This window comes from Colletotrichum aenigma (assembly GCF_013390185.1).
Source record: "Colletotrichum aenigma strain Cg56 chromosome Unknown KSG_Cg56_contig01, whole genome shotgun sequence".
Classification (NCBI taxonomy): Eukaryota; Fungi; Ascomycota; class Sordariomycetes; order Glomerellales; family Glomerellaceae; genus Colletotrichum; species Colletotrichum aenigma.
In genome coordinates, this window is record NW_023500907.1 from 2,633,560 (window position 1) to 2,658,017 (window position 24,458).

The window sequence follows — 24,458 nt, forward strand, 5'->3', positions numbered from 1 at the left end:
ATGAAGATATTGGGCAGGAGGCTTTCCTCCCAGCTGTACTGGGACGATTTACGACGTTTTTCGGATCTCACATTGTCCTTGGCGTCTGAAGGAATGTGAGGCGTCACGAGGACCAAGGTAGGCAAATGATGATCAAAATGTTGGGGTCAATTAGGGGAATTTACTTCCAAGTATGTACGTAGAATGATAAGAAAGACAGTCCCAACGCCTATTTCTACTTTATCGCGTTGTGCGATGATAGATTGACGTCTCATGCTTCAGTCTTCCTCCTCCCGGGGGTAATAGCTATTGATACGAATAAATTGCGCGAAGCTGTAGATGCAAATATGTGATGCAGGTAGTGGATAATCCTCCCCAGGGTAAATGTGTAACAAATGAGAGCCAGTTCAACCAGAAACTCCATAAAAGACGGGTATTTGGGGGGCATCAATCGTAAAGACGGTATCCTGAGATGCTTCATGTCTTTAGCCCTCCAGCTCGGACGTGATCTCTTCACGCACATTGCGGCTCCACTCCATGACGGCAGCCTCGAAGTTGATCCAGACTTCAGGGCTGCTGTTGTAGACAACACCAAGTGCATCCACTTTCAGAAGGATTTCCCATCGCAGCTCTGCTGCTTTCGCCCAGTAGCGGATGTTGTCAGCACAGCGGTAAGGCTTCTCTGTATCGGTGTGAAAGGTGGTGATAAGACCGAAGCGTCGCTTCGACAGCTTTACTGCCGCGTTGTGCAGCTCGACAAGTCGGATGCCGTTCTGCAAAGCTTGCAAGAAAGGTGTGGGGAACTCGGTTGCTGAAGCTGCAGGCGTATACTCCGGCATGGGCTCAGCTTGAGGTGCAAGAGACGCCATGAACGCCAACTCTCTCTCGACTTCCTGGCCAGTCCAGTCGCCCTTCATCCAGGTCCAGCGCTTGCGCTCGGCCTTCTCTGCCTCGACCATCTTCTCTTCGGTCTTGAGCATGCTGAAGAGTCCCTGGATCCAGGAGTTGAGAGTGTTGTACTCGTCCTCCTTCATTCCGCCGGCCCACTTTCGCGTGGCCATCTGCTTCAGCGTCTCCATGACGTTGAAAAGCTCGGTGCGGATCTCCTTCTCAGACTTGATCACGTCCAGTCTTTCCGGGACTTCGTGGGCGGTGTAGTAGTTCTTGGCTGCACGAATGGCTAGCGTCATGACATCGAGAATGTGCATTCCCTGTACTTCAAACCAGCCCATGCCTTTCTTTGGCGTGTTCTGAGCTGACGTAGCTTCCGCCGCCGCTCTGGCATTCTCCGCCTTGCTCTCCCACGCTTTCTTCAGCGAGGCACCCGCTTTGTCGAGAGATTCAGTCAAGTCACTCTTGAGCTCCTCGATCGTCGGCGGCTTTGGCACTGGCTTATTCCTATGAATGTAAGTGCTGGTCGTCGGCGGCAGGACGTCCGCATCGTCCTCAAAGTCGGAGTAATAGTCGTCGTCCTCGGTGGGAGACTCCACCATTGCTCCGGCAAACTGGTCCCCAGAGAGGAGTGGACTGAGCGAAGGGAAGGAAGCCTCCCCATCAGAGCCAATCTTTGGCGAAGACATCCCCGAGCTGCTCACAGACGAGAGATCCAGACCTCCCTTCGCCTTGTTCTTTCTCGCCAGCTGGCCACCCTTGCCATCGAGGAGGCCGGTTCGTGAGAAGTAGTACTGCAAATGGGCGATGCTTCCCAAGCTCAAAACACTCTCCCTATGCCGCGCACTCGCAGCAAAATCGGTACCTTGGGGTCGCACGAACCCCCGGCGACGGCTGTTGGACCGGCCGGCCATGCTGCAAGTCGACTGGCGATTTGAAGACGTAAAGCTCATGTCTGAGCGACGGCTGTAGTTATCGGAGGATTGTCTGGAGTATGTGCTGCTGCCCAGGGAGTCACGGGAGTGGCCATCGGTGGCGGACCCGTGGGAAACAGACGACGCCGTTGACACACATCGTGTAAGTCCAGGACAGGCGCCGATGGCCGGAGTCGGGGAGATCTCGGGCGAGGGGGAATCGCATCGAAGAGCTGGAGGCTGCTCGTTTGCTGTAGCCATGGCTTCGATTGGAACACGAAACGAGAAAATTCGAAGATTCGGCTAATCCTGAAGAGGCGGGGGGCAAATACTGGCAGTGCTCTTGGTGGTGTTAAATAGGTCAAAGGTATTGCGGCGATCGTCCGAAGGGTATGTTGGTGTCTCGTCTCAGCTTGGTGTCGATGGCGTACTCAAGCCATGCGCGGGATAACGTGAGGGGGAGCCAAACAATGTCGCAGCTGGGTATGTAGGAAGCAATGCGGACAGGATATGAGCTATAGCCGTCGAGACAACTGGGTGCACAGCAGCGTCCAGAAGGCGACGAGAGGAGATTCCAAAGGAAGAACGTATGCTGGTGGTTCGACAGACGTAGGGCGTATTATTGATTCAGGTGAGGCGAGGTAAAACCAAGGTATGATGCGTCAGAGAGGGAGCGAAGTGAGTTGGTCAACGGATAGTTTTCCAGCTGGACTCAGGGCCCAGAAAGTTTACTGCTGGACTTTCTTCAATACCCCGGCCGGTAAATAGACAGGCCAGCAGATGGTGTTAACGGTAGGGCGAAGACGAAGGCGGAGGGCAAGGTAAGGCAAGACAAGGCCTAGGAACCAACGGTAAGGTAAACCAGACAAGGGAAAGGCAGGGTAAGGTTGTGCTGCGAGCTGTGACACGACGCGACCTTCCGGCGTCAGGGGTTTGTGTTGGGCTCGGCCACAGCGTAAGGGCGGGTACGGTGAGTCGTTTTGGTCCGCTGCCTGGCTTCTTTTTGCCTGGATCCTTCCCGTAGCCAGCTGCGTCAGTGGAGACTGATGGGCTTTCTGGAGGTCTTGGGAACTCTGGACTTTGCAATCTGGGAGGGGGAAAGGGGGGCCGAAGGCGAAATGGAATTGATCTCTTGTGATCAGTCTCCAGCAGGCAAATTGGGGGTCCAATGGAGTGGCGCGCGAGGTACCAGGGAGGGATGGTTTAAATTGAACGTCGCGTCGTCTCCGAAAGTGGGGGAGCAAAGGACGAACAACCTAGGCAAGGCAGGGAAGGGGACGGAGGGATATGCACTGCGTTATGGAACGCGTGAAACGGCAGGCGTTGTGCTCGCTTGGTTTTGCACGCAGCGCAGCTTGAGAAATACGTTTGGTTTGCTGAAGATGATGTTCCAACAAGAGATGGCCAAGGACTCTGCGTACTGCAATTACCGTCCTCTCCAATGGCCTGCATGCCTGGTTAGCGGTGTTTTAATATCGACCAGACAATGCGGCGTTTCTTACTGGCTGAGGATCGCGGAGTAGCTAATGGTGCAAAGTAGCTTCTGCGCTGTCGATGGGGTAATGTAAAAATAACGGAACTTTGATCCCGCACTTGGCCGTGACGTGTAATAGTGAGCTGCTAGCGTCAAAGGCAAGATCCTCTTGTAAGTCGCAGCTAATATGAGACTATTTCGATGAACCTCAGATTTCCTTTCTGTCACAAGCCACACGAAAGGGGATGGCCCTGTTCTTAAGGTACCTCATCCAGCCTCGAGTCGGGAGCATGCCTATGTCCAGGCCAATAGCATCGAGCTTCTCCAGACAGACAAGCATGTAGAGAACTCTGTTGGCGCGCCACAGCAACGATATGCAGCCAAGCATTAGGACGTCCATTGTGAATGAAAGTCAAGCTCAAGCGGCTGTTTGCTGTGAGCCTGATAGCTGTGCCACCTTATCAGAGTCCGAACCCCATGCAGAGTCATTTTCCTTCGCATGCCCGCCGTTGTTATGACAGATTCCCATGGCGATGACATATTCAGGGGCGTCAGATTGATCGAAATCTCCAGCACCTCAACCGGGCAACAAAGCACATGTGGATAGTGCTCATTCCGCGAGGCGCCTCTGCTCCGCGTTTCCCGACATCGAGATTGGGAGATTGGCTCCTCTTGTCAATCCCAAACATGGCTTCACGGGTTGCCTCTTTAAGGCCCCAGTGGGTTGGTTGGTCGGCTACGACGAGGACTTTGACTGACTGCTATTTCGCGATGCGCAAATCACGGACAGGAAGCGATAGCCGGGAATAGGCCAAGGAAGCAAATCGGATTGGAACGCTGGTGTTGACTGCAGGCTTTTTGGCCACATGGCACCAAGGGGTTCGAAATGCCTCGTTACCTTTCCTTTCCTTGCCTTACCCGCGGCTTTTCCCGTTGTCTCTCCAGATCGCGGTTCCGTGCCTGACCTTGTCGGGAAGAGATTGGGGGTGCTCCATATTGGTGGTCGATAAGTGACCAATGACAGCGATCTGGTGGCACTCGCAGCTGACACATCGAAGCCGACACGCTCTTACTGATTTACTCTACCAGAGTTCGGGCATCTAATCTCGATGTTACGGGTACCTGTCTCTGTATTCAAGATGTCTCGTTTAGCAATGAAAGTGAACCAGGCTGGCAAGCTGGATTGAGGACGACTTCCAAAAGAGTTTGGCAGGTGTAAAAGGGGCATGAGACAGGTTCTGAATTGAGCACGATCAGCAAGGCTTTACGTAGCGGAGAGATGTCTCTGCCAGCCTAGGCCGTCTTTCTTCAGAAAATGAAAGAAACATATAACCCCAATAGCTCGTCGCCTGATCTATCTCTTTTCTTTGTAAAAACATGCACACCGATATCATCTGACTCTGTTTTCCACACAACATGCGTCTTCTCCAGTGTGTCATCGATTTCCAGCTTTCTAGCTGCTCCGACCCTCACTTTTACATATGCAGGTGATATGCAAGCCTTCATACCAGCCCGGTATTTTGCGATAACTCAAAACCCATTTGTACCTTTATCCACCTTTTAGTGCCGCCGTCCGACAGTAACAACCAGCTGGTTGTGCAGCAGCTATCAGTCTTTTGGTCAACATAAGCCGTTCCAGGTCAGTATCTGTCTCCTCTTCAAGCTTACTCGCTCTTGCGCCAGTAATTACAAATATCCTCTGGCGAGGTTAACGAGAATCGAATATGATTTTCTGATAGGTAAGTGTAGGGCGACATCAAGAGACTTGCACTATTCCAAAGACGTCACTCGTCGTCGGGAACGTGCTTATCCCCTGCATGCACCGGGCGGCTTAACATGCAGAGTAATATGCATTATTAGCGTGCCACGGCTTCATCCGACACTATCAGCAGCCCGCATATTTCTACTTCACTTCATCGCTACGTTGCGTCACAACCAACCAGCCTGAGCAATGTTGGTTGAATTGGAAGATGGTATGATGTGCACGAGAAACATCGGGCATGAAAGGCTTGTGCGGTGCTTCTTTGAGACGGAGAGGAGACATTGGACCAATTGACCTGACAACCCGCTTCCAATGCTACGGCGGCCACCGTGTGTCTGTCCGAAGAACACATGTCCAATTGTCTGGAGACTGGGAGCTGCGAGTGAGCGCGAGGCATGCAGGGAGGGGAACGGGGCCTGCAGCCCCGGGCCCCGATCCGCCGGCCCAGAAAGCAGGGTCATCCCGGCTCGTCTAATCTTCCACGAGCCTCCCAAGTTCGAATTGCCAGGGCTCCCGGGCTGGTCGCGGGTGACCAGTCCAGAACTGGGAACAGCTTCTGCCGTTGAAGGCTTGAAGCCCCAGGGTCCGGACGAGAGAGGACACAGCAGAGGGCTTCAACTGCCGCAACTGGTGACACTTGATTGCGACGCTGTAACTTGCGGGAAATATGGTCATGGCTCGGAAGGGCTGTCGCTGGAAACGTGGTGATCCACCGGCGAGCTCTCGGGGGTGGTGCTCCATTGTTCCAGGGTGATGAACCCATGGTTCGTGAGCAGCAACTAGCGACGGGAGAGCTCGCTAGCTCATTGCTCTGCCGGCCACTGCTTAATTGGCACTGTTCCTCTCGAGCGCGAACGGACGGGGCAGAGAAAGACTAGTGTCTGTAACCGTGGGATCACAGACTATTGGCTCCTGGCGGGCTTCTAGAGTCGAGTCAAAATCCGCGTGTCGACGCAGGGTGGTGATGAGAAACGGGTTGAAGCGCCCGAGTGGCTCAAATGGAAGGTGATTGATAGACACGGCCAATAACATCTGCCCGTAAATGACCGGACAAATTGGGCAAGAGCCGAGGAAGAACCACAAACCAGTCAGATGGGGAAACATGGGTTGTATATCAGAATGTTTTCCCATGACAGGTCCGCAGCCCTTACAAGTTTTATGTAAGGGCCAGCAAATTGTCAACGTTGCAGAAGCCCATTCTTTCGTCGTGGATTTCGGAGACGGAGATAATTACTGTGGTACACGTAAGGGCGGCGCGCACGACGGGTGGATGGTTCAGTGGGCGTTTCATCGGTCGTCGTAAGGGACGGAGCTCTAACAGCGACTGGGCAGGGAAGCTTTGCCCTGTTCCCTTAAGGTTGACAGCCGGGCTTCCTGAGCTCCCCGCGATAATCCAGAAATGTGCAGACTGGATGAAGACCCTCGGGTGTGCTCTCTGTGACTTGGCTGGAAGTACGTATGGATATTTTGACTCGGCGCTACCACTTGTTTGTGAGAAAGGGAAAGGCAGATGGAGGAGGCCAAACCGGATGGAGCGCGTGCTTGACTCGGACTCGTTCAAAGAGTTGGAGTCTATCTGTATATTGGCCCGGGCCATACTGAGTTGAGAGCTCCGTGTAACATTGACTATGGAGATGGAGACGGGCGGAGGGTGAGGTAAGGTAGCCTCGCATGCGCCGTCGTAGCATTTGCGGTTTCGTGCAAAATCAATAAAGCGCTGCGGAATGCCCTGCCCAGGACGCAAAAGAAGGCTTTTCTGGATTTTTTTATGCCTTGTGCATGTCGCGTCGGTCGGTCCTTGGTTCCTATTTCTGGTGCTTGTCGCAGCTTGTTCCGACCCAACACGAAGTCCCATACAGACTCAATTCCAGACCATGCCATACTAGACCATTTCGATTCGATTCGGAAGACGCACATTTCCTTTCCATCTTCCTCTTTCCTTCTTCCAACCGCGGATCGGCGCGTTCTTTGCTTCTCTTTGCGTCTCCGTCTGACCATTGCCGCTCGTCAAGTAGTCACAGCTTGGGCGCTTGCTTTGGCTTTGCTTTGGTGGTTTTGGCTCTTGCCCTTCTTCGTCGCCCCCTCACATACCGTTACAGCCTCCTGCTGCTCATCCTTCATCTTCTTATTCTTCCTCGGCTTATACTTGTTTGATCTTTTTTTTCCGTCTCAACTTACTTAGATATTCACTACATCCAGACACTTTGGGAAGCCCTTCCCAGTCGAACGCTCTCTACCTTTTTTCCCTTCTCTTCTCTCCTTCTTTCTTCCGCTTTCCCCTCTCGTACGTCTTCTTTCCCTGACTTATGTTTGCGCCCGAACAAGGTCCAACCCAGCATATTTGGACACGCAGCCGGATCCAAGCAATGGTCGCCTCGTAAAAGGCACGTTGGAGCAACCGACTGACATTCCGCCGGCTGCGAATCGATCCGCCGCCACGTTCTTCCTTACCTGCTTCGTTTCCGACTTCCAACGCTTTGTGAAGGCACCATCCCTCACTTCATACCGAACGAACCGAATCGTCTATACCATACCTGACGCAGTCCAACCAAATCTACCGACCCTTTCCCATCCTAGACAAGGCGAGGCCGCCAGATCTGCACCTGCTCTGCTGCTGCTGCTGCTGCTGCTCTCCCCGTGCCTTACCCTAGGTATCCTGCTCACCAACCAACTCGGTGCTAAGACGTTGCGCCGCTGCATCCCAGCCTAATCGCGTGGTCGCCCAAAAAGATTGCGCGCCAAACGACTGGCGTTGCCCAGTCCCGGTCATCGTTCTTGCAGCTCTTGCAGCCGACGCAGCGCACACGCTCCTGCGCCGCCAATAACGACTGCATTCCCGTCCTTCGGCTCCTCTAGATCCCCTGTTGCCGGACGCCTTTGCTCGTTTCTGTCGTACATCTACCCTGTAACTGAAATCGCCGGGACCCCACCGACTAAGGCATTGACAACAGTGCGCTCGACGAGCTTGCCCAGGCATCCAGCATTCCCAGCATTCCAGCGCCGCTCTTCGATCCCTCTCATTCGGCGGCCTGCAGCTCAAGCGACCGAACCCAGCGAGGATCGGTCTCCTCGACCCAGTTATCACTCAAGCTCAGGACCGCCGGACCCAGCCAACCCACGAACCGGCTCAATCGTTGTCGGCCGTCCTGGCTGGACACGTACAGCATTGCGCCGTACCTAGAGACGTCTGTCTCTGCGGAGGCACGCGGAGGGCCGGCCGCCTTGGGTTCAGCACCGAAGGAGAGGGTGCTCGGCGTCTTGAAGGACGATTCGGGACTCAACCAACACACAGGCATAAGCACGAATAAAATGTCGGCCGAGGCAGCTTCCGCGCCAGAGGAGGCAGATGCAGCCCACGCCAACACCACTGCAACCGCAACCGCTGACGCCGCCAGTGCCGACGCCAAAAACTCCGTCTCCAGCCACCAACTGCAGCACCCACAGCACCCACAGCACCCACAAGACCAGGCACAGGCCCCTCCAACAGCGGACCTTGACCTGGGCTTCTCTGACGTCTCTAGCCCCGAACTTTTCCAACTACAGGCCCCATTCGATGTCGTAAACAACAACAACAATACCATCGCCGACACCGAAAACAATCACACAAAGTCGCCCGCAAGCTCGACCCGCAGCAAATCCGCATCCTCGCATCTTGCTACATCATCACCATCCGGCTCACCCAACGCGAACAAAGCAATCCAACCGCGCAAGCCGTCGCCAGGACTCGCTGCACGCCTCAAAGCACTTGGCTTGGCCTCTTACAAGAAATCAGCAGACTCGTCTCCTAACCAACCAGACATTGTCGGTCGCCTTCCCGAAGATCAACTCCGCCAACTCGACGAGAACCACAAGTCGAATTCACTCGACTCCATTATCCATCGCCGCGGCCGCCCTTGGAAGGGTCTCGTACATCACAAGGCCTCGGAGACGCAAAAGACACAATCCGTAACCTCAACCGAAGAGCCCGATACTGAGCCATCGCCGTCCATCGCAGACGTTGCCCCGGGCGCGTCTCTCGTCCTACCCGAGATCACAACAACAGAACCGCTGGACATGGAGACACACAAGTACCGCCTGCCCGACCACACCAATGGAAATGGCACCAAGGTCCAGCTCGAGACACGACGAGAACATCTCGAACGTCAAAACTCCTCGGATGTCCCTCCTCCTCCACCCCCGAAGGACACGCCGCCTATCCCCCAAGCCGAGTTCACGCCCGATCTCTCCTCGTATTTCAACCCTAGCCACCAGCGCCCCGGCTCAATCTACACACTTTCCCGCGCCTCCTTTGCCAATCAGCTAGCACAGCTCACTTCCCTCCAACTGCCCGACGCCGAGTCATTGTCTAGTAAAGTTTCCGCGATTCCAACCGCGCAGGTCGCCTCCAAGGCCCTCATCAATGCAGCTGAACAGATTAGGAGTTGGATTTACAAGGCGTCCGAGGTCATTGGTGGCTTGGATAGTGACGATGACGTCGAGTGGGCCTCCGCGGGCGGGCGTGAAGGCCTGGAGGAAGTCGAGAACGCTATCCATCGCTTTGAAGATTTGATCAAAGTCTACGTAAGCGCCATCGAGGAGCTGCAGTGTCGTCAGGATATTGCCAATGTTCCGCCAGCAGACCTCCACCGGGCAGTCTCTCAAATGGAGGCTATCATTGAAGAATGGGCCAACATTAAAGCGACGCTGAACACCGTCAAGGGTCAAGTTGAAATCGCCATGGAATGGGAAGAACTCTGGAACTCAGTTTTGGGGGATATCCAGACCGAAATGGACGAATTGAGTCGCTTGGTCTTCGAGATGGAGGAACGCCGGCACAAATCGCTCATCGCGGCTACCTCTGGCGACGGCGTTGACATAGGGGATCTTGAAAATATCGTTGACGACACGCCGGCGCCGGCACCGCCACCCAAGGTGCAAGCCCAGAACCGATTCTCCCTACCAGGCCTGGCTCTCAGCCCTGGGTCGACGTCGCCAGGGACACCTACGCTGTCGCAGGATGATTCAAGCCTGTTGGCTCTGTTCGCCCGGATGCAACCCTTGCGCGCATCACTCGATTTCCTCCCCATGAGACTCGCGGTCTTCGCTGCAAGAGCTGAAAAGTCGTTTCCTACAGCCTGTGAGGAGCTAGAGATGCGACGTGAAGGTCTCGACGGCAGCTACAAGAAGTTGGAGAAGGATGCCGAGTCTTTACGCAAGGAGCTGGGAGAAGATCGCTGGGTACTCGTTTTCCGTGGCGCCGGACGGCAGGCGCAGAAGATGATTGAGTCCGTCGAAAGATCGATGATCAAGTTGAGAGAGGCCATTGACACTGGCATGCATTTGAGCAACCCCCCTGCGATGAGCAAGAAGATTGAGGGTTACGACGCCAAGAAGACGCATTATGGTCCTGCTATTGAGCGTGTCTTGGCCATCATTGACAAGGGTGTTAAGGATCGACTGACGGTGAACGGCGAGATTCTCAGACTGCACGCGGAAATGCAATCCAAGTGGGAGTCAATCAAGGACGAGATGAGAGAGATGGATGTGGTGGTTGATGAGGTGCAAGCGGACAACCGCGGCCAGCAGTTGAGAGACTCCATCTCGAGCATGTTGTCGAATGATCGCTCAACTATAGGCAGTGGACGCGAGACTCCGGGCAGTTCGCCCCCTTCATCAGTCATCATGTCTAGCCTTGGCTTCGAGCCAATGACACCCACACCCAAGATCAGGAACCGTTCGGCGAGCAGCAGCAACCTGCCGCAGCCTTCGGGGCGAAGACAATCCTCGTTGCCGACCCCATCTTCTCGGAAGACTCTGACCTCTCGTCTGTCCAACATGACTTCACGACTGGGTACGCCATCGACCAGCAATGCTGGCAGTATTCCCCGCGCTCAGTCGACTTTGCCAAATCGCCCTCGGTGGAATGGGTCCACGAACACAGCAGATGTCGGCATTGGCCACAACTTCAAACCCCTTAGTCTCACGTCACCCAGCCCCTACGCTAAGAAGACATCACCTGTCCCTCGCCCGCCCTCGTCCCTGACCCCACGGTCTTCGTCACCCGGTGGTAGTAGGTTGCCATCTATTCGTGGTCCGCTCGGGCGAGAATCATCAGCTTCGCCCATGCCCGAAGACACGCCGACGAAGAGGGCCACTTCCAAGCTCTCGTTCCGCGAACGTCTTGCCTCTCCTGGCCCTTACTCACAGCGCACGCTGTCGAAACCGCGCTTGTCCTCGTCTTTGTCTACCTCTGGCCTGGAATCTCAATCTACTCGACGTGCATCTTTGCAGCCTCCCAGGACGTATTTGACCGCTGACGATAGGACACCAAGTCGTCCAGCCAGCTCTCTAGCTACCACTCGGCGAACCAGCTTGCTGCCACAGCCTAGAGGGCCAAGCTCAAATGGCAGAGAAACCTCGTTGGGCATCACGCCTCGTGGGGCTACCCGCAAGACTCTACCCGAGCTGTCCGGCAGCACTTCCGCTGCGAGCAGCAAACCCAGATGGAGGGGCTAGGAGTCTTTCGTTGGGCACAAGAGGAGGGCTGTCAGCTCGCCAGCAGTTCCCAGTGGTGCGGGTGCCAACGTGATGAGCAAGCCCCGCTGGCGGACTTGATACTTGATCATTCACAACGGAAATGCACGAGGCCTCCAAGTAATTTGATGAGGAGGCCTCGACAGACATCGCCTGGACACATCCTTACGACTACGACTCGATACCAACTTTGTACATATTCGACTACGCTCCTTAATGGCCCACGGCAGGGCCATTTGGACGACTTTCACTTCTATTGCTTTGCGGCATGGCGTCGGGTTAGGAACCGTCGGATGGCGTATTTTCAGGAGCGGGAAAAAGCCTCTCCGGCGGTCTTGATTTATTTATCTTTTTTTTTTTTTTGGAATGTTGGCATTATACCCGGAAGGTGGGCTGGAGTCTGGTCAATGGTGTATTTTGAGGGCACAAATGGCCTCCAGACCGGGCCATCCGTGGATGGATGGGAAGAAGCAAGCCCCGTTGCCGGTCAAGACGCGCATCGTCATGTCCGGTCAACGAGGCGTACGAAATCGCTCAACCATACGCTACTACAAACCGCCATTGGGGTTAAGAAAAAAGAAAAAGAGATTCGATTATTTCCGTTTGCTGCGATCCATGTGTTGGAACCCCCGACGAGACTTGTGGCAACCAAAGTGAACTTGGCTGGAGTATGTCTGGCAGTCGCAGGGGGAGAGGGAATCACAGCGGGGGGAGGACGTGGCTAGATTGGGAGGCCGAAGACGTAAATTGATCATTCGCATACCCTAAAATGAAGATGACAGGCCGAATGAATCGCAACATAGGGCCACATTCTCCCCGGTGATGGCTTACTACTCGCGTCATTTTGGGGGTGAACTTCTTAGACACTTTAGACGAGACGAGGGCTCAAGTATAGAAATAACATCATCCCAAGGAGGGAGGAAATGGTTGGTCATTGTCAACATGTAAATGCCAGATGTGCTTACGCTGCGCCGGAAGAAGATGCCCTGCCAAAACCGGTCCGACGCCTGACCCGCGCGAACCGATATCATGCTTGATAATCGCCCACTCCGCCGCCATGAATATAAAATATGCAGACCGATCAAGTTGCTTCCCTTGTTCACTCCTCCTTCTGCCGCTTCGTGACCATGCCATGTAATGCAGTGTAATAGTTTTCCGTCGTCGCCAGTTCTGTTCGTATCAGACGTGTGCACATCATCTACCCCTTTTCCTGTCTCTCTCTCGACTTAATGCGGCATGAGTCCGATGCTGCCGCCACCACCGCTCCTTCCACCGCTGCCGCCACCTCTCTTGCCGCCTCTTGGGAAGAAGTGCGTGACGGTCGAATTCCTGGAGCTGGAAGCCGTCGTCCCGCCGCTACTCCTTCTGCTGGCCCCGCCTGAGGCCTTCCGTTTGGTCACCCCTCCCTTCTTGTACCCTCCGCCAGAAGCTCTGCGGTATGGCTTCTTCCCACCGCGCGCGCCACCACGGCCTCGTGTGCCTGATGATCCTCGTGTCGGCGGCGCCGTCTCGAGCTCGTTCACTCTCATTTGTTCATTCCATGCTTCCACCTCTGGTCTCAGCGGTGGTGGCGGGCCATTGAAATACTTAGAAGCCTCCTCTTCTTCCTCATCGTCGTCATCTTCCATGTCCTCGTCCATGTCTTCATCAGAGCTGATCAAGTCAACAATGTGCTGATCACCGGCGTCCATCTGATCAGCTGCGTCCATCGCCCCTATCATGGAATTGTAGTTGTCTCGGCAACGCTTGACCATAGGAATAAACTTAGTCCCGAACTTGTCAACTTTCTCGATCTCGATGCCTGGTATTTTGCGCATTTGCGGCAGTGTTGTTGTCCAGCGAATAGCCATTTCTTGGAAGCTTCGCTCAGAGAACAGCGGCTTTCGGAGATTTTGCGCGTTGCGCAGCTGCTCTTCGAGCTTCTTCGCCTCCTGCACAAAGTTGTGGACCACGTCTTGATGCAGTTCATCAAGATCTCCCAACCGACCGTCTGCCTCTATGCGAGGACCAACTTCGCGAGAAGCGTGACTTCTGTTGCGAGACTTTGGCAGGGGCTCGAACGCGTCATCTTCATCATCCGACATGACAAAGCCATCCTTTGCGTAGCCGTTTGAGTGCAAAGACAAGTCCTGCTCCTCCATTTGTTGCAGTAGCATCTCTTCCTCTTCGTCCGTATCGAAGATGGTTGCCATGGACTTGCCCTTCTTCTTATTCTGAATTCTTGCCTGAGCAGGTGAAGACACATTAGTCGAGGGCGGGACATGTCTAGAAGGCCCTGCGCCTGTGTCTACATCATCGGCCTCTTTGCTCTTCTTTGTTCGCTTTTTCGGCTTTGGAGCCGAGGATTCCCTACCCCTATCGGAAACCTGAACCGACAGCAACAGCTTGCGGCGCCCAGACAGAAACATATGCGCATTGCGACCAACCTAGCACCATGTTAGTCACGATTGTAGTGAGTGAATTAGATAAAGTAACATACGATGAGGTACGGGATGGCAATACCAGCCCGCTTGTTCACCACGTTCGTCTCCTCGAGTGCTTCCTCAGCAGTAAGTCTGTCGAGAATGCGCTCGACTTCATGCTGTTTCATCCCCCGAGCTATGCCGTGAGCGTCGTCTGGGTCCTCGTCTATGTTCGGGGGGTATTTCTTCCCCAAGAGAATCTCACGGCACTGATTGACCGTTAATTTTTCGTGGTTTCTGATGGTCTGAATAGCGCCAACAGCCTTGTCGGAGAAGTCCTGCTGCTCAAAAACAGCCCCCGCTCGACAGTTGTCGCACGTCTTGTTACACTCGTCTCCGTTGAATACCTCGCCAAAGTATCGAAGGATTTCGACACGGCGGCAGTTCTCCCGATTGTCGCAGAACGCCGTGACCCGGTTGAGCATCGTTCTCTGCCGCTCTTTTTGGTCCTCATTACCATCACCGTCCGCGATCATCTTCCTCAAGGTGACGACATCTTGATATCCGAAATACAGAATGCAATCGGATGGGTTGCCGTCTCTGCCAGCTCGCCCCGTTTCTTGGTAGTAGCCTTCCAAGCTCTTGGGTACCGAATGATGAATAACGAAGCGAACGTCTGGTTTATCAATCCCCATGCCAAAGGCAATTGTTGCCACAACGACATGGATTCTGTCCTTCTGCCATTGCCTTTGAACATCAATCCGATCCTCGGGTGACATCTGTGCGTGGTAGTGATGGGCTAAAATGCCGTACTTGTCTCGTAGCTTCTCAGCCACCTGTTCAGATGTCTTCCTCGATAGCGTATAGATGATACCGCATTGCTGGTCGTACTTTGACTGAATGAGGTCGGCGATTTTGTGCACCAGCTCCCTCTCCTTCCGGCGGACTTCATACGTAAGGTTCGGCCTGTTGAAACTCTGGCAGAATACCTCGCAATTATCCATGCCCAGGTTATGTTTGATGTCAACAATGACGTTCTGGGTTGCCGTTGCTGTGAGCGCAATAATAGGTACGGTGGGAAAGTGATTCCGTAGCTTGCCCAAAGCCTTGTAGTCTGGCCGGAAATCATGGCCCCATTGACTGACACAATGCGCCTCGTCAATGACTATACGAGCAAGTCGTTTGCCTGAGTGGAGCGTTGTCAAGGCCTTCATGAAGGAGGGACTATTGTTCAACATCTCAGGCGTGACGTAGAGTAACTGAACGAATAACTCAGGGCTTCTCTCCTTGAAGGACGAGAAGATTTGGTTTCGCTTCTGAGAAGTTGTTTCTCCGTTGAGAGAGACCGCCTGGATGTTTAGCGCAGACATGTGATCTACCTGATCTTGCATCAGACTGAGCAGAGGTGAAACAACAATCGTGATACCCCGGGTCTTCCCGCTGTTGATGATTGCCGGCAGTTGATAACAGAGTGATTTTCCTCCACCGGTCGGCATTAGCACAAAGGCATCCTTACCGGCTAGAGTGGCATTGATAGCTTCAAGTTGATTAGGTCGGAACCCTCTCATCCTGAATCTGTCCTTCAAAGCCCTTCTGACATCCGGGGACCAGGGATGTTTCATCAACTCGGGTGGTATCGACAATTTTGCTTTAGACACTTCCCTCTTCTTCAAGGGTTCAGTGGATTTGGGAGGCTGAGCGAGATTCCCTGACGTTGCAGTAAGGACGCTTCTCCTCTTGGAAGCCGTTTCCGCAGAAGACGAGTGACGCGATTCAAAGTCTTGCGCGAGCGCAAGCATGTCTGCGTCCGCATCATCGCCGTAATCACTGGACATATCCATGGCGCGAGGGCGCGATGCTTTGACAGGGCTTCTGCGACTTGGCAACGGCCTAGAGATCGGCGGCTCCGGATCAAATGCGCCGAAGTCATCTTCAATATCATCCAGGTAGTTGTCTTCAAAATCATCTCGTCGACTGGCTTTCGCAATCGGAGGGGCTGATTTCTTGGCGCTATTGGGCATGGGGGTTTTGGACCGTGGGAACGGCGGCGGAGACCGATCTCTGGGGTCGGTTATTCTCGACGATCCGGGGAATTGTGTCTGATGAATGACTTGGTTGTCATTCTCATCGACTGCCTGTGCAGATCTCAACGCTCTGGCCGGGGTCTTGTGGCTAGGTTGGGTGCTCATTACAATAGCCTTAGACCTGCGGTAGTCGTCGATGAAAGATTCGCCGTCGATGCCCACACTAGGAAGATGTCGCTCGATGGATTGCTCCAAAGCCTTAACTTTGTCTGACACTTCATCCAAACGAATCTCGTCCTGCTCAGTGTCGCCACCGTCACCGTAGGCCGTGGCGATTTGTTGTACAAGCACCTCTTTCTCGCCTTGAAGTTTCGCGTGGGACTTGAGGAGTTCGTATGCTTTCTTGAGGCAACATTGCTGTGACATCAACAACTCTTTCTCGGCTTTATGTTTATTGCGGTCTTCCCTTGAGCCATCCATCAAGACGTTCCGGAAGGTTTCGGAGTTGTGCACGAGCTTCTCCTGAATCATCGTCTCCTTTGCCTTCATGGCATCTGGGTTGTCCAAGATGAACTTAAGTACCGTGGAACTTTTCCCTTGCGAAGAGGGCGTCGGCTGTGATAATGTATTCGTTGAGTCATCTTGGACAGGGTCTACCTCAAAGCTCATTAGGGAATCATCCGGCAGCAACGTCGTTGGCTGCGGCCTCGAAGGGGTATCAGGCGCAACGAGCTCGTCTGATGAATCTGCACCTCCAAAGGGAACAGATGCCGGTCTGGAGCGAGCCGCAGAGGCTGGCATGAAGTTACTTCGACTCGGTGTGGCCAGAAGCTCGGCGTCAAAATCCCCGTCGTCGAACTCGTCATCTGAATCCTGTATTACCCGAGGCCGAGGACGTTGTTGAGTCGACTGTAAACCTGCCGGTTTCGCCCGTTGATTCGACTCTGGGCTAGAAGAAATCCGGAAGGCCTTGCTCGGAGTGCGTCCGATGGCACTCTGGCCACCAACAGCCATTGGGAGCCGACGCGGCGTCCCCCGTTCTTGAGGGTCATCGGCCATCTTGTACGTGCGCTGAGTTCGGCTGATTGTTTGTGTGATAGTCCGCTCTTCCACCATGCCCTTGTCTGTATTCGCGCTGCGGATGCTCGATGGTATTGTTTTAGTGCTCTTAGCCGCTCGACTGCTCTTTGGGGCTGGGGTTCCCAGCGTCTTGTAAATATCTGGAAACTCGTCCGAGTCTGAATCCAAGTCTCCTGTCTTGCTCATCTCCGTACTCTTTCTCTTCTGGCCGCGCTTCGACAGCGGTTCCGGCCTCGAGGCCTGCGCTTCGTTCCATACCGTGACTCCTTCATCGAATGCAACCGAATCTGACGACAAGATCGTATCTTTACCAGTCAGGTCCAGGATTTCGTCGTCATCGTCAAGTAGGTCTGGTGTTGACACAGGCGCCGGCTTATGGCGTCTATCTTGTGATGATGAAGAAGCCACTCGATTGTTTCGTGTACTTTCTGCATCTCCAGTTCGTTAGCAGGTGCGTTTTGGCAATCGTCATGCACAGATAGCCCACCTTGTTGCTGAAGTTGGGCAGTGATAGCTTGTTGGAAACGCCCACCGCTGGTGGTTGAGGATGGCGTCAGCAATTGCTGCTGCTGCTGTTTCACAGCCAAAGAAGGCTTCCTAGTCTTCGAGGCTGAGGTCAGTTTCGCCATAGAGCCAGCCTCTGTCGTTATCGCCACCCTAGAATCCTGCGTCGTCTGTTCCACCGCGTTGGAGGCATGTAATGTCGGTCTCGCATTCGTACGGCCAAAGTCCGATTGTGACACGGGTCGACTTGGAAGCTCCTGCTGGGATCCAAAGCCCCCAAAACGGGATTGTTGTGATTGTGACGGATCAGTGCCTGAAGGATCGCGAGCCGGCGGAAGGGAAAGATCGGTGGGTTTGCAGATAGAGATATTGCCGAGCAGCCAGGAGAGTTGATCCCCGAGGTTATTTCGAGTCATTTATTCGACGACGAGGGAAACACCTGGGGGTTGCTAGGCGTCATCGGAGAGGTATTTTGAGGCGCAAATGAGGCTCTTTGGCAGTCGTCTACAAGGTTGGTCGTGGTGTTTACGCCGGGCTCTGCACTGCGGGTGTCAACCGCGTTTGGCCCCCCACCCACTTTAGCTAGCGTGTTAGTCGCGCTCTGCCTTAGTCAGCATGTTGCCCTCGATTTCACGTGAGTTGGCGTTGCATGGCTGCCCGGCAAATCTTCGGCTTTTCCTCCTGATGCGTGATCTAAGTACCATCCATGAGACCGAGCAATCTACAGGCTACGACTTGCTCATCAACGCATGGGTGAGTGTTGTCCCGTGTCATTGTCTTCCATTGGATTGCCTTGACGGCCAGACTTAGTGATGTTGTGGTCAAAATTTGGGGATAAATTGGCCGTTGCAGCCTTTGGCAATGCTATCGCCCTTGATCGAAATATGACTTCAAAATCCGATAGGAAGGAAACAGTCGCGAAGACACAGAAAAATCTAGACTATCTCTTTTCAGGCCAGGAAGTCCTGCTTAAGCGGCCAAAAGCTCGCCATCCGAAACTGTACCTGCCGTGCCATTTCTCAGACTGGGTACGGTTTGATGATTTTCCCCCGGCTGGAGAAACATGCAAGAGTTGAGCCAGAAAATGCTCTTGCCGTGTCCTGCTAGCCGGAAGTGTCCCAAACGTTTTTTCCTCTAAAAAAACAAACGAAGCGCGACTCTTGGCTGCGAGTTACATTCGGGTTCTGGTTATCAACAACAAGTATCAATGACATCTGCAGGAAAGTTTGTTACGTGGATGGAGGAGGGTAAGATGTAAAAGAAGGTAAAAAAAAGGGTTAAAAAAATCCAGATGGCAAAAGGCAGGGTTTGAACTCATAACCACACTATAATCCCAGCGAACAGAGGGCAAGGGACATCAGGTCGCAAGCACTTGACCAGACCTGACCAACTGAGCCATTGACTCCCCCTTTCGCTGTTGACCACGGTGCGAGGAACCCGTACTAAGTAGGTCACCGTTTAGAGCAGGCTGCGAGCTAAGGTCAGTATCATCCTTATCAACCATCGAGCTATGCATCGGAAACGACTGTATTGTTTTGAAGCTACATAGGTAAAGCATCCCGGTCGCGATCCTCATGTATCCATGGCCAGGCTTGTTCCGCTAGCTTATTCTTCGCGGTCACTTACGATGCCGCGTCCCGAGCGTGTCGTCCTCTGGAGCCAGACCATTAGCTTGTGCTTTGGAATCTAGGTTGTCTTGAATTATCTCTTACCCCAAGTGTGTTGTAGTCGCTGAGGTCCCCAGTCTCACCGGATGTTGCATCAGTAGATCCTGCTTGAACCGATGTAAGCGTTCTGAGTTCAACATTTGCGAGCGACGAGGTGTTGTCTCACCAGTGTAATCTGCCTGGGAAGCAGAGACGTCATTTCTCCCGCCAGATCGTGCCGCGGTACTGGATGACAAGGCCTCGAGGGCTTCCTTTGATGGATCAGTGTACTCATCGCGAGCATCCTCGGCAGCGATACCCTCCGTGGTATTGTCCACCTTCCCCTGCAAAAATCCACCTTCCCGCAGTTTCTTCTTCTCCCCAGCCACCACATCTTCGCCCTCGCCCCCTAACTCTTCATCCAACTTCTTCGACTTCTCATCATCGTGGCCTTCACACTCACAGCCCTCCTGAGTCCCATCGATACCCTCATCCCCAAACTTCAACGCCTCCTTCTTCCTGCCAGAGTACCCGAAAACGACATCCTTCCCGAGCTGTTCCTTCTGCTTCTCATCGAGACCCCCTGCATCGGCTCCGCGATTGTACGCAGAGTACGCAGCCGACGCAACGCCCCCAATCTCCTTGTAATCGGGGCCCTTGCCTTGAGCTTGGTCCGCTTGATAGTTTGCAAAGGCCTTCTTGGCGTCATCGCCGACCTTGTCCCAGCCTTGCTGGTCAGAAGTGTGGGACGGGCTCTGCTGGTCCTTCTTAGCTTCGTCGTTGCTAGCAAGCTGCTTGGCAGTGTTGAGGATTGTGTTGAAGCCCATGTTGGATAAGTTGAACTGAAGAACAGGATGCTCGAAAGTGCTCTGTGTGAATGCTTAAGAGATAGTGTGATGATAATGTGTGTGAACTAGATTCGAAAGGGCAGGGTCGATTAGAAGGCGTCTGATGCGGCGCTCTTATACTTGCCATTCAGCCCCCAACTTCTATGCCCGCTTGTATGTTGACACGAAAGCCCAGAGATCCGAAAACGCAGTCTCCCCTAATTCCGCCGAACACATGCAACACGTCAAAACGCATCAGCCCTGGCCGACGTGCGTCCACGACCTTTCTTGGCATCACAACTTCCCACGTCCTTCTTGGCATCACAACAACACACAGCCCAGCTGAGGCAACCACAACAGATGGATCTCTTGGCGAAGAGAGCACATACAGCCAGCTGAAAACACACAACTACCAGACGAAATCCTTGGCAACGAAGCGAGAAAAGGATCGCCGTTCGTCCAATTGAGGCCACGCGGGTTTCGAGGTCGACAGTAGTTGCCTCCCGTAGGAAGAGAGCACGGGCGCACGGGAGAACACATCAGATGGTGATTTACAATGTACGACGTGGGACCGTGCCTGACATCAGGAACAACAATCCAGGAACGTCGGCGCTTCGATCGGTGTCGCTTGAGGAGACAGCGCGTCGTCGCCTCTCTTAAGACGACCAATAACGAGGAAAGATAACCGACGGCAACGTTACTATTGTTTGCTGTCAATCTCAACGTGAACTTGTAATATGTTTTTATAAACTACTATTGTATATGTGTAGAGTGTAAGGTTGTGTCCTTCATAGCCAGTCGCTTCTTTCCATTTGAACTCTGTAATGACTGTACACGCAATCGAAAATATAACCTGAAAGTCGCAAATCGCTTTGTTTCTCGTCGCACGCTATGCCGGGGTATGCTAACTTGTTTGTGTAGAATGTACTCGTCGAATACTGATACAGTCTGTGTGTATGTGCTTTGAAAAAGATGGACGTATTAGAAACTGAGAGAATAGGACACGTCAGTCCACACCCCTGTCACTTCGATGACGACGTTGACGATGGTGCTGACTGTCCAAATCGCAATCAGCCCCCAGCCGATCTTGCGTGACATGATCCACTTGTTCATCGGAACGATGAGTAGGAGACCCAAGAGGGTGAGGAGGAGCGTGATGGCTGATATCATCAGGGTGCCTCCGATTTGAATTTCGTATGAGTGATACTTGAAGGGTTTGTCAGGATGCTTCTTGTGCCGATGTTTGGCGGCCTGGACCATCATATAGACGCCGCCAATGCCGATACCGAGGAGAATGTTGAGCATGGGGCCGCCGAAGCATGCGGAACTACGTTGCTGTTAGTAAACTGTATGCGTCGAAAGGTAACGTTGCAACTTACAGAGCCATCACAGGGTAGCCAAGGCGGGCAACGGTGATGTCGGCGATGAGATCGCCAACGCTGTTGCCCGCAGCAAAGATGGTCAACCCGAGAAGAGCCTCCGATATTCCCAGAATGACTCCGACAGCTTTCAAAACACCAACAACCTCTCCCGCAATGGTCGAGATCCAAGCTATAGCAATGATGAACCCCATGAAGCATAAAAGGAAATGAAACTTGGGTTTCTTGTCAGGGCTTGTCGTCATGAGTAGCAGGCCAAGAAGTATGGCAGATGCCAGCAGGGTATAGAGAATGAACCTGGCCAGCACTCTGTATGGGTGCTGGAAGTCCTCAAACATGTTGGCCCACAGGATGACCACTGCAAACAAGGGGCCCGTGAAGATTTGGATAGCGACAAGCCACCGATTCCACTGACCCGAGTCGTCAACAGCGATGCTACTCTCAGAGGGTAGAGGTGCCGCTGGCTTGACGTGTTGTGGGTGGCTCGTGGGTGCCTCAGCGACACGCGCACCGCTCGGATCATCGATGGCAATTAACGCTGGAGAACCCTTAGGAGAATAGGTGCGCTCGAGAGACGGCATGCGAGAATGCGTCAGGGTGGCTCTTCTAAAGCGTTGCCATTCCGACTCTTGTTCGATGGGCTCGCCCTCAGGCAATGTTACAGATCCATCGCCAGTGGTGTCCAAGCCGATCATGGGGTCCACCATGGTATCGTCAGACAACTCGTCTGGGCTTTCGCTCTCAACGACCGGGAGGGTGAGAACGAGTAACAAAATGCTCGGCACCGATATGGCACTGACGAACCTATCCCAGTGACTCTTCTGCTGCCATCCTAGGAGTGTAGGAAACAATGTTCTCCAGAAGATGTGAGGGGGCGGCAAGATAGCATATGGCCACCATCTCACCGGCTTCGGTTCGATCACCTCGTAGGGCGCGAAGGGCATCTCCATGCGAGCTGGTCCAGGAGGCAATATGAATTCGGGCGGATCGGGTTGGGCTGCTGGCGTTAACACCATTGGAGATTCAGTGTACCCGGGGAAGGGGGATGCTGGCGAAGAGGTGCTGAAACTTGTACGTCTGCTTGTTGGAATTTGGAGGGAAAGCTGGCCGAATGGTCTGGAATCAAGAGAATCGCTGCCGCCAGTGTCTTGTCGTGGGGGCGCCGCGTCCAACGGAGGAGGCGCCAGATTGCCACCAATTTTGTATGCAGGGGATGGACTTCGATTCCTGGCTTCCTGGGCTTTTACCTGTTGGATCGGGTTCGCTGAGCCTTGAGGAGGGAAGCGCCAAGGAGAGTGATCGCGACTGGGTTGGCGGGTAGAAACCAGTGAGCCGGGAACATTTCCAGACGACAAGGCCCTATTCCTACTCTGGCCGAGACCTTCGCCGCCGCTGATGGTGTATCTACCTGAATCTGAAGGTGGCCCCATAACAGTGCCTGATTCGCTGTTGCTTCGAATGTTATTAACTGAGTATGCTCGCCCGTGCATGGGCCGCATCCTCAAGTTGCTCTCCCTCTGCAATTGGGCCAAAGCTGATCGAAACTCCAGGGCGCCGACCAAACTGGGACGAATCGGAGTAAGAGTGTTGCGTCTGCGGCCTCGGGGACGGAGAACACGCATGTTGCTCGCCATCTCCGCCACGACGTGCCTGCCATGATCGCTCTCCTCAACCTCGTCATCGCCCTCGTCCTGATCTTCGACCTCAATTCGCGGCCCAGCCTCTAGTGCACTGATATCACCGGCATTCGAGGCGCTGGCGGACGTGACTTGACAATCCTCGTCGTCGGGATCATCCCGGTACGGCTCCGGTGCCAGTTCATCGTATGGATGCCCCACTGCTCCGTAGACATGACCTCGTGCGGCTGCCTCCCGGACCCGCCGCTGGCTCCGCCTTTTCGAGTAGTAATGCCATGTGACAACGAAGACCACGTAGAAGATGTAATAGCAGACCATGGTTATGCACTCCCATAGGTGCAGGTGCCCGTCAGCCAGGAACACCATGGTGAAGCAGACGGCCACGATGAAGAAGCATAAATCGCGGACGTAGGTCTGTCTCCCCACTTTAAACTCCCGAACCAAGGCCATGGAACCGGCGACGACGGCGGTGATAAAGCTTGCAGCGCCGATCAGCTCGCCTACAGCCATGCTGGCGCTGTTGGAGCCCATGGCTGCAAAGGTGCTGAAGACATCCGGGGATCCATTTCCGAAGGCAAGGAAGGTAACACCCGCTAAGCTTTCGCTAAGGCCAAGGATCGTAGAGATGGTGTTGAGATTCACGCTGAAAAAGTCGCTGGCGGCGATGCCAATGGTGGTGAAGAGCAGGCCGAGCCAGCAGACGAGTATGGCGAAAGCGACTGGCTGAGCCTTGCCTAAGTTGCAGTAGTACAGAGTGAGGTATGAGAGCAAGCCAGCCTCGTCCTCGGCGCAGTGTGCCTTGACGAAGGCACACTGGTCCTCAGCGCGGTGAACATCCCGGCATTCCGTCAGCTCGTTCCTTCTCAGGAGCGGAGACGAGACGTCGACATGCTGCGGGGCGAAGTGTCGTTCCGTGGCCTTGGTAAAGAATGACCATGTCGCGAGCAGGGTGAGAAGAAAGACTGTTGTATAGAATGGCCGCAAGCGAAGGCCGCTCCCCCTAATCTTAGAGGTAGCTGGCATGCTGACGTCAAATGTGGAAGATAATTGGCTCATAGGAAGCCATGGCAGAAGACTTGTCGCGGGCGCGTGCCTGGTGATGCCGCTCGTTCCGCTGCGGTGCGCAGATGAGGAACGAACGGGTGTCGCTGAGTCGAGTCGATATGCAAAAAAATAGGATACGCAGGAAAGGCTGCTAGCGGGTGTGAGGTGAGCCGCAGGGCAGGGCGAGAAGATGCATGCGCTTCTCGCCTTCATGTACGATTCATGGAGACTCTGGGAGGCAGCCCGGGAAAACCTGCCCAAGGTCCTAAGGAAACGGCTGTGTCGCAAGTTCTTGGCCAAGATTTGCTGGTCTACGCAAGGCCGATGCTCTGATAGAGCCGAGGACATGCGTGGTAAATCCCCCTCCAACGTGGCTGTGTTT

General features: G+C 53.9%; 4 protein-coding genes across 4 annotated transcripts; 1 reads left to right on the plus strand and 3 right to left on the minus strand.

Annotated features, from left to right (window-relative positions):
• Positions 1-464: 464 nt before the first annotated feature.
• Positions 465-2,045, minus strand: CGCA056_v000713 (uncharacterized protein; the record flags this gene model as incomplete). Its single annotated transcript, XM_037315974.1, has 1 exon — positions 465-2,045. One exon carries the CDS (start codon positions 2,043-2,045, stop codon positions 465-467), a length of 1,581 nt encoding a protein of 526 aa, XP_037184377.1.
• Positions 2,046-8,329: 6,284 nt separating this feature from the next.
• On the plus strand, positions 8,330-11,515 carry CGCA056_v000714 (uncharacterized protein; the record flags this gene model as incomplete). The annotated part of the gene is made up of 1 exon (XM_037315975.1): positions 8,330-11,515. The coding sequence occupies one exon, from the start codon at positions 8,330-8,332 to the stop codon at positions 11,513-11,515; it is 3,186 nt and encodes a 1,061-aa protein (XP_037184376.1).
• Positions 11,516-12,759: 1,244 nt separating this feature from the next.
• Positions 12,760-20,016, minus strand: rqh1 (ATP-dependent DNA helicase hus2/rqh1; the record flags this gene model as incomplete). The annotated part of the gene is made up of 6 exons (XM_037315976.1): positions 12,760-13,959; positions 14,013-17,467; positions 17,527-17,641; positions 19,170-19,196; positions 19,256-19,314; positions 19,377-20,016. The coding sequence occupies 6 exons, from the start codon at positions 20,014-20,016 to the stop codon at positions 12,760-12,762; spliced, it is 5,496 nt and encodes a 1,831-aa protein (XP_037184375.1).
• Positions 20,017-20,997: 981 nt separating this feature from the next.
• Positions 20,998-24,055, minus strand: CGCA056_v000716 (putative cation exchanger; the record flags this gene model as incomplete). Its single annotated transcript, XM_037315977.1, has 2 exons — positions 20,998-21,343; positions 21,396-24,055. The coding sequence occupies 2 exons, from the start codon at positions 24,053-24,055 to the stop codon at positions 20,998-21,000; spliced, it is 3,006 nt and encodes a 1,001-aa protein (XP_037184374.1).
• Between the last annotated feature and the right edge of the window lie 403 nt (positions 24,056-24,458).